The sequence below is a fragment of the Cupressus sempervirens genome, chromosome 3, assembly GCF_028749045.1.
Source record: "Cupressus sempervirens isolate cs-2001-9-10 chromosome 3, ASM2874904v1, whole genome shotgun sequence".
Lineage (NCBI taxonomy): Eukaryota > Viridiplantae > Streptophyta > Pinopsida > Cupressales > Cupressaceae > Cupressus > Cupressus sempervirens.
The window spans coordinates 336,871,556-336,881,534 of NC_143120.1; the positions used below are offsets into that span (position 1 = coordinate 336,871,556).

The following is a 9,979-nucleotide window of genomic DNA, read 5'->3' on the forward strand; positions in this document are numbered from 1 at the left end:
GCTTAAGTAAAGTGTAATATGTAATTACACTTTACTTAAGCTTACTTAGGATAATGCATTTTGATAGGTGTAATTAAATATTACTAATTACACTTTACTTAAGCTTACTTAGGATAATGCATTTTCATATTAGTTGTCATGTAGATACCTAGGAGTTAGCACTTTATTTAAAAGTTTAATTTTTTTGATTTGCATACATGGAGTAGTGGTTTGTTTGGGGATAATAGAGTAAGTTTCTATTCATAGGCATTGTTGAAAATTTGTAAGTTTGGGTCAATGCCATCATAGTTAGATAACCAACCATTTGTCTAGAGCACGTATTTTAAACTAGTGCTAATGAAGAATTGGAAGTTTAGATAAACATGGACAAAAAAGAATTTGGAGATTTTAGCTATTTGTTTAGACTGGAAAAAGATCAATACTAATATAATACTAGTATAGATATCTTGAATAAATCTATCTAAAAAAATTCCGATACATATCCATTATAAAATGATTAAAATTTAATTTACTATATTAGAAATATTTATATTTATATTTCTATGTTCTACTTTAATTTTTTTATTTAATTTTTATTTAAATGATTATTTATATATCTAAAGTTTATAATTTTAGAAAATATTTTAAATGGAGTGTTTATTAATTATTTTTAAAATATTCTTTACTTATAATATATATTAGGATTTTGACATGTAAATGATTGTCAAATTTAACCTAGAAATATAAATATTAACAATAACATGCTCACAACATCCCACCCCACTTTCTACCATTGTAGAATGGCTATGGACATTAATAATTTTAAAATTTACAATTAGATAAATTGATTGAATAGTTTACTTTGATAAATAGGAAAATAAAACTTTATTGAAAAACAATATAATTATTTTATTTCCAACCAGATTTGGTTAATTTACTGCACCGTATTCTAACAGAGGGTGAAACAAGGATTTGTTATATAATTTGATCAACCACCATCATCGGACATTGCAATTCTCTGCTGTGCTCAGACAATTAAACAATGTAAATTTATTTTGGCACGTCATTTTCCCAGATCAGACTTAAAAATTGAAGTCATTTATGAAAGTTGACGATCTGATTTATTTGATAACATTACTGACAGATTGCGTATTCCAAAACAAAGGAAATCGTTTGAAGCAAAGCAATGGATCCCATCTATAAGACGAGCGTAGTCACATTCTGCTCTAATTGCACTGAATAATTTGTTACATAACTTGAATTCATTAAAATCACTGGCAAGGCACATTGCAGAGTCAGAAACCTGACATGCTAAGTGGCCCATTTATTATTGATCTGCCCTGACTTTCTACTTGCGGGGACAGAAAGAGTCAGTCATCTAATTTCATCATCTGTCTAAGGTTAAGAGGGCTCATGACAGAAGGTGGGCCATTAAAAAACTGGTCGACAATGATTTTGTTGGCCCTCTCACAGGGATGGTAATTGTCCCAAAACAAATATACATCTCTGTTTCTGCACACACTTGAAGATGGATTGCACACGCCTATCCCGTTGTATCTTCCTTGTCCGCAACATGCATTTGTTGAATCCACAAATCCTAAGATTACAAACACAACGAGATTTAGAATACCAGAATTTTTCAGTTACAGTGCTACACATATATAGTGTAGTCATACACATTCTTAATTGATACAATTTTTTTTAATAAAGATTTTGTATCATTAAGTAATGAAAACACGAGTCTTTAGCCTGAAACATTTCTGATTGAAAATTAAAACAACGAGAGTAATGAAATTTATCAATTTGCGGATTAAGTGCAGAGTTGTGATATCCTTAAATAAACCATCTTGAGCCCACTTTTAAAATTAAAAAAACTGCCTATGTTAATTTGGTGTGTAGAGTTATATTTCCTTTTTTGTGAATCTCTGTGGATGGCTGAAGAGCTTAAAGCTAAGATTTCTGCATTTGGGTATTTAGGGATTTCTCTATAGAGGCCGTGAGGTCCTAAGTAGTAAAAGAGTGTTATCTTTACTCTACAATAGTGGCTCACCAAACAACAGAGTACTTGTGGTTAAATATTCTATAGTTGTTATGAAATGTCTCTCCACCAAAAATGGGAAATGAGTCAGTTGTTGGCCATGCACACAATGCCACCTTAGCAGTTACCTTCCCCCCAACCCTAATTACCACGCAAAAAAAAAACTTGATACCTGCACATAAACATACCAAAACAAATCACTATGAACACCAATAGCCATTCTTTTTATTTTTATTTTTAAGTTTTCTTGGTTGCTAATTGGTCCACCTGTGCAAAAAGTACTATAATGGCTATTGGGGGTCTTAGAGGCGGGATCACCTCACACTCTACCACTTCTACAAAGAGCTCAGTAAAATGTAGGAAAGCCGAAAGATTAGCTTTAAGCTCTTCACTCATCTATAGAGGTTCAGAGTTTGGAACTGTAAGTGCACGAAGTTAGCCTGAACGACTACTGAATTTTTCTTTCCTTATTGAACCCCTAACAACTACTCAATCTCTTCCCCTAAGTATAAAAGAGTAAACTAAAAAGCTGAATGAAGGTGATTATAAAAGAGGGTCTGCATTACCGTATGCTGCGGGATTATTGAACAAGCCCATGTTCATTTTGTAGCTGTCGGCAAAGGTGAAAACCTGAGCAGAAACCTCAGTGTTGAGTTGATTTATAACAGATCTCAGCTGTGAGTTAAAGAGTAGAGTAGCCTGCTGAATATCTCGAACGCATTCGCCATTGCGAGACCTGAGGGCCCTTTCTGCAGGAGCACAACCCAATGGCCCTGATGATGTCACCAGTATCCTTCTACCTCCCAAGTCGTGCAATTGCTACATTAAAAAGTCATATTTTTTCAATGATATCAATCAAATAAATTTTAAAAATATATAATTCATAAACATCAAATATTAAGAAAAACATTAAACTTAAAAAATAAGACAATTTTGACTATTTAATACTTATAGTCTAAGAATTTAACCTCAGTATATGATGTTTAAACCTTATAATTAGTAAACAGAAAAACTTGAAGAAGTAAATCAGTTATAATTTTAATTTTAGTTCAAAATAGAATTATTTGGTAAACTAGTTGTCCAAGTTGATAGGTTTAAATGAATTGACCTGCAACTATCCCATTTTCTATCCTTCAATAATAAAACCTATCAATTAATCAGATTTTAAACTAATTATCTAAACAATCCAAACTTAATAACATTCTTTAAAGAATCAAAGTTATTATTAAGATTAAAAGAGCTACGAGTTGCTAGAATTTGTTTGTGGGGCCGAACATTTTTTCCTACTTAAAGTAAAAATTGTTTGATTATTTTGAGATCTGTAATCAAAGTTACATCCTATTCTTATATAAAGGAAAAGAAAAGAAAATACCCTGAGAATTTTCTTATATTCCGAGACTATAAACTGTGTGTAATCGGGTAATCTATATTGAATGGCTCTGACGGAGATCGGAGCGAGGAAGTAATTGTTGACGTAGTCATTTCCTCCAAGAGTAATCGACATGAGACCTTGAGCAACAAGTCTGTCAGTTGCAGCAACACCAAGTATCTGCGCCACCCTGGTTTTATATTGAACAAAATACTGCAGCTGTTGTGGCATCCTGATGATACTTGCCTGCAAACAGAAACAATCCCGATTCAATCTCTTTGGTGGAAGTAAAATGAATATAAGGACGACAAGAATATAATAGAAATTATTCATACGAATTGCACTCCAGTGTCGTTTAGAATCCCAACGCCTGCAGAAGCAAAGTTAGCACCTCTGAGCAAAGCGTTCCCATTAAGCGCAGGACTCAAATATGGTAGCACAGATTCTACCCCCAGCTTCATACCTGCAATTCAAACAACACTTGTACATGTAACCTCATCCTAATCGTTTTATCTAATTAGCCGTGGCTGATTCATACAAAATAGAACATGATTTCACCTCATTTAGTTATAGTTGGAATGAGGAAAAAATGCCAAAACCTAATTCGTCCATTGGTAATGACAAATTACATGGTACAACTTAACTTTACCATTATAATGGTTCTAGGTTTGTTTTCTGATGATAGATCGAGAGTGATTTAGAAATATGTAACATCAATAAGGATAATAAGAATCAAATGTAATAAATTTATTTAAAACTATTCAGTCTATGATAATTTAAAATCTTAAATTTTCCAAAGATTGGGTGGATCAAAATTTGATTTTCCAAAAATTTCTATTTAAAAAATGTAAATTAAAAATAAATAAATTTAAATATATGTAAATTATTATAAAATCTGTAACAATAATACGATATAAAAATTAGAAAAAAAAATCAATTAAGAGCTTATAACATTAAGATAATTTCAAGTCTCTAATGTGATAGGTCTTGGATTTGAATATTTGTGAACTTAACATGTGATAGAAAAGAAAATTGCCATAGATTTTTTTCAATTTTTTTCTCAAAATATAGGAAATCAAATGTAGAGTCCTGTCCAAATTGTAGTATATATGTAGACCAACAAAAAACCATTTATACACTTCTACAAATTTAATTTGATATTTAATTATTTTCCTTTCAACACACCAACCTGTAACATTAAAATATATAGATATATATAGAGAACATGTTGCCTACAAAAATAAAACAATACTGAAAGCAATTCAATAGAAATAAACTAAATCGGTACCTCAAATGAATATTCTTTAGACACATTATTAAATACAATCAAGTCAACTATGAACCAATTTAGAAATTCTAGAAAACTGTCAAATTTACTTCAAAGCTGTACAATCAAGTTGACTTCACACATTGCTTTTCAATCACACCTTGAAGGCTTTTTGATGAGATGAATATTCTTCCAAAAACTTAAAATCTTCAAAACAAGATAAAAAGCAATCTGCTAAATGAAAAGTTTTCAAGAAAACATATCAGAAAAACTAGTCAGATCTTTAAGAGCATTGTCAAAGAGTAGGCTGGCTAGTTCACAAGTACCTCATGAAATTTTCAAACTATCATTTGCATTATATCTTGAAAACCGTGCCTCTGTAAAGGCAATCACTTGGGAAACAATTTATAGCATGAAAGAAAACCTAAACTAATTAGCTCATAAAATATAAAATGTAACATAGAACATTGGAAATGAACTTGTTTATTATAAGCAAGCACATACTTATAAAATCAGCAATATTGAGACCATTAGAGAATCTGCCAGTAGCTCTATGAGTGGGATAGTCAATTCCATATGGATAGAAGTCGGCTCTTGCAGTGGTGGCAAGGTAATTGTTGTTGCCATAGTCCACAAGTGAATCTCCAAACACAAAGTATGCAGGCGCTGCTTTTACCACACAAAAGCAACCTGATAAAATGACAAGAAATCCAAAAAGTGACCCAACAAGCACGTCTGCCATTGTCTTCTCAGTGGAATTGATTACACTGATTGAGAAGGGCATGAAATCAGAGAAGTGAGTGCAAGCTTTATAGTCCGCATTCATACTAAATTTAGGGCGGTTACATGTCTCTTTTTCCAAAGTGGTGGGTAACATGATTGCCCACATCTTCATTTATTACCGCCAATTGAATTGTCTTTATATTGATGACTGTGTGGTTGAAATTACAACTTTCACAGAGCCATCGTGTTGGTTGTCTGTCACAGTATTTGTATGAGCTACTCTTGCATTTCTTTTATTGATCTTTGTACCACGATAAGTCGTCTCGTTGTGTGTTTTGATTATTATCCAGGGAAGGCAGCTTTTGGCTTCAAAAAGCGGGACATTTAAATTAGGATGAGCACACATCGACATAATATGACAGTTTGATTGGCTACCTATGTACAGAGCTATGGATTTTTTAAACAAGCTCCAGATGGCTAAGTTGACTTCACTGCTTGAACTATCAAGTAGCACTCCATGTTGGTCTAGTTTATGTCAGGCAATGCCAAAAGCTGTGAAGAGTTTGATATATCGTTTATCTCCATTAATAATTACATGTCTTAAACATATGTATAAAATAAGTATTATGTAGTTGTATAACATTTTTAATTTAATTTTCTTTTTTGAAAGGGTTAATTTTACTATTATTTTTGTTATGGATGAGTGAAATTATGAATAGGGGATTTCATTTTCAATATAACAATCAACAATAACATCTTAATTTAGTTCAAATTTCAGTGGTAAAAAAAAAGTTAATTTAAATCATCACAATCAACAATAATATCTTGATGTAGTTCAAATTTCAGTAGTAAAAAGAAAATATTAATTTAAATCATCACCTTATACTAATATCATAACTATCCTCCCTGTAGAATGTATCAAAAAGAAGAAAAAGACTAATCTTCTTTTCAGAGTGAATTTTTTGCAGATTTGGTATTGTTTTCTAATATAAACTATTGATTCATCTTGAAGTTTTCATAAAAATCAGTGGTGTTCTCAAAATTTCAAAAGAAAGAAGTCAACAGTGAATTCATGTAGGAGAATAGTCCATAATATAATAGTTTATTTGAAACATTAAAAAAAAATTACACTTCACATTGTCTCTAGCTTTCCACATTCCTCTCACTATGCTATCTAATCTATCCACCATTAATGTGGCCACTAGCTCCTCCCTACATGTCCACTTAGAATTTATCATGTAGTTTCTTATCAATTGAATGAATGTGAATACAATCTCATAGCTCACGTTATGAGTTTCTCCTCTAATGCATGTTTTCTTTCATTATATTAGAGCTTATTTCTAAGAGTGGAGTGTGTCAACTTCAAGAAGAGTCCTCTAGTTTGCTGTATATTATCAGCTATACAAGAATGTAAGAGTCATAGATAAATCTGAGCGGCGGGCATAAAAGTTGGAGTGGTGCTGCAGGAGCAGCTATAGGAATAATATTTCCGTATTATTTATTAGGGGCACTTTAATATTTTAGGGCTATTTTAATATTTTGTTATCACTAAGTAAATGATTTATGTTTTAAGGCATATTTTAATGTTTTAGAACATACTTTGATGTTTTGTTAAAGGATTGAACGAAACATTTACGGGTTTGGTGGTTGGCAAAAACAGTTTTTAATTGTTTATCATTGTTATATATTCTCTTCAAAGTTGATCATTGAAAAGAGGGATTTGATTTTCTTTTTTGTGGAAAGAGAGCTGAGATATTGTGAAAGTTATCTGAATAGATGAAATAGATAGAATTGTGGTGGTTTCTTGTTACTTAGTTTATATTTTGTTGACATTGCAAATTGATTGGAGGCATATATCATAGTTATTGGTTTCTGAATAAAATAGTAGTGGCATTGTTTTTTTGTGTAGAAATTATTGCTGTAGGAAGCCAAACTCACACAAGAATCTTTGGAAATTAATTTGGGCAGAAATGCCTCTTGCTTGCATGAACAGCATGTGAAGTGGCCTAAGTGTGGTGGACAACGAGTAGGAGGAATGTATCGCATTTTTCCCATGGTCATTTGCAGGAATGGGCTACAATTTGAAGAAACATGTATTTGGTAAGGCAACATCCCTATGTGCTTGTCGTGAATGAATAGATGTAATGTGTAAGGTGCTGTTCATATTTGATGTTTCTCCAGTTTCTTCTTTCCATCCCATTGTGAAGCTATTATAGGCTTTATTTTTGTTATCTCCTCATCAAGTGGTTATGTTGCATTTATGACAATAGTTCAAGGAAGGAATTCATTTTTGGGTTTTTCATTTGAAAACTATTGAAGAAAGTGGAGATACTTGCATAAGAATTGGAATTCCTTATTTGTCATCATGCATTGACACCAAAATAAGTTATCCCCCCCTTCAAAAAAGAAGGAATCACAAAGTTTTGATTCTTCTTTAAGGAAGGAATTTATAGAAATTATTGAAATGAGTAATTATAAGTTTGTTGTTGAAGAAATAGTAGTTCCAATCTTATTTGGAAAAGGATACCAGTCAAAAGAGATTTCAAAAGGGTGCTTTTGTTGGACTAACCACCAACATGCCCCTTTGGGATTAGTGATATCGCTTAACCATCTCTTATGTTCTTTAAGTCTGGTGGTTGTATCTGACATGTAAATGATTTGGTGCAACGACAACCCTATCTTGTAACTTCCTTCAAGATTTGTGACATCCCTTAACCACCTTCTGTGTTCTATAAGTTTGAATTGGGCATTGATAGGTTGATCTTTTAGTGTAACAACATTGACATTGATCGATCAATCTTTTGGTGTAATGACAACCCTAACTTTTAAGAAATTGTCTATTGAGGGTGACATCAAATGAAAGTTGTCCACTTGTAGGGTTAAAATATGTATTGTAGGAGTATTTTGAGGAAGTGTTTAAATAAATTTATAGTACTTGTTAGATTTTCTTAGTTGTTGATTTTAATTCTAAATGAATAGTTTGACATGTACTCGGAAGAGGACATAGTAAACCTAGATAAAATGAAGCAATGAATCTCATTTTCAAGGACTCTATAAGAGGACTATAGTCTAGAGATATTAAAATGAACACAAAAAGTATTCAAAAAAGTAGATTAAAGTTTGCATTCATTTAATTACAAATAATGAATTCATTACATCAATCTTGATAAATTAAAATTTTAGAATCATCCAATCAAAACTAAAAATTAAAATTAATTTATTAAAAATAAAAATAAAACTAATATGCATGCAAAAATATGCTCTCTAAATTTATCTTCAATTTGTAAAACTGATAGTGGCATCTCTTTTAGTATCCATGAAAGAATGCATGTGCCACTACAATTCTCATGCACATGGGAAGAAAATAGGATGCTAATATTCCCCCTTAATTTTGACCACTAAATGCTTCAAGACAAAAATAAAATATTTCTTTGTTCAACTTTAGCTGGCTAACTTTCATTTGGGTAAAAAGTTCTTGGCTTCTAGCTCCTTTAACCCTTTTAGTGCAAGACTTTGATTTAACATTATGAAAATCTACTTATTATGTTTTTCTAACTTCTCGTGACTTAAAAAATGGAAGTGATAACTTTGTCCTGGAAGACAATGATCTTTGAATCTCATTTCGATCTTTCTTCTTGCTAGGCTCATCTCCTCTTTGTTTGAACAATTTGTTATGGATCATGACTAATTGGAGATTTCCTTATGCTTGACAAACTTGTCTTAACAACAACAATTTCCTCTATGGAAGCTTTTGACCAATCTTGAACATTTATTATAAAAGAAATATATCTTTCTTCATAAATGTGTTTTTCTTTATATATAACATTCACATTAATACAACTTACTCCTCTTCTTTAAACAATTTTTTCTTTTTTTCCTTTTTGCAAATTGGTGATCTTATCCTTTTCAATCTTCTTTGTTGCTATAACCAATAGCTTCAAACCTCTAATAAAAATCATGATCTTAATCTTCGTTCTTCGTTCCTTAAATCAGACTTTAATAAAGAGAAAACAGATAAAACATTTTATTCATTAATAGTCAGCTTATCAAAAAGTCAGTTATTACATTTATTACAACAACCTTTGATAAATAGAAGTTCTAAAATAATCTAATCTAATCTATAAACAACACTTTATTTATTAAAATAACGATAAAATTAATATAATATCTCATACAATAGACGCAATTAGATTATCTTCAGGCTGTAAAACTATTGTAAAATCTATTTTTAATATCCATACAAAAGCGCCCTTAACACTACAGTTCTCCTCATGTATGCATCGAAGAAATTAAAATGTCAACATAATCACATTCTACCATAATTGAACTGAACATTTTGATTCATCAAAGTTAATGAAGACAAAAACCCAAAATTGATCAGAGCCTGAAATATTTAACTGCCCTGCCTTTCTACTCACTAAAGCTCTTCTCATATATGTAGAAACAAATTATGATGCCAAGATAATCTCACTCTAACATAACTGCATAAATATCTTGCTACAGAACTTTTATTCATTGAATTCACCAAGAATTAATGGGGAAAATGGACCAAAATTCATCAGACTCAAATATTTATCCCCCTGTCTGTCTACTTGAAGGAAGA

At 31.3% G+C, this 9,979-nt stretch overlaps 1 protein-coding gene across 1 annotated transcript; it reads right to left on the bottom strand.

Annotated features, from left to right (window-relative positions):
* Nucleotides 1–1,349: 1,349 nt before the first annotated feature.
* LOC149566361 (GDSL esterase/lipase At5g33370-like) lies at nucleotides 1,350–5,437 on the bottom strand. The gene is made up of 5 exons (XM_089817390.1): nucleotides 5,158–5,437; nucleotides 3,722–3,849; nucleotides 3,390–3,632; nucleotides 2,584–2,836; nucleotides 1,350–1,576 (listed from the first exon to the last, which is right to left on the bottom strand). Exons 1-5 carry the CDS (start codon nucleotides 5,435–5,437, stop codon nucleotides 1,350–1,352), a joined length of 1,131 nt encoding a protein of 376 aa, XP_089673516.1.
* Nucleotides 5,438–9,979: the final 4,542 nt, after the last annotated feature.

Excerpts from the sequence above, each read along its gene's own strand:
- LOC149566361 (XM_089817390.1), bottom strand. The coding sequence starts at position 5,437 with ATGCCCTTCTCAATCAGTGTAATCAATTCCACTGAGAAGACAATGGCA. Across the intron at positions 3,850-5,157 it reads CAATATTGCTGATTTTATAA|GTATGAAGCTGGGGGTAGAA; the intron begins GTATGTGCTTGC and ends TTTGAATTGCAG. Across the intron at positions 1,577-2,583 it reads CAATAATCCCGCAGCATACG|GATTTGTGGATTCAACAAAT; the intron begins GTAATGCAGACC and ends TTGTAATCTTAG.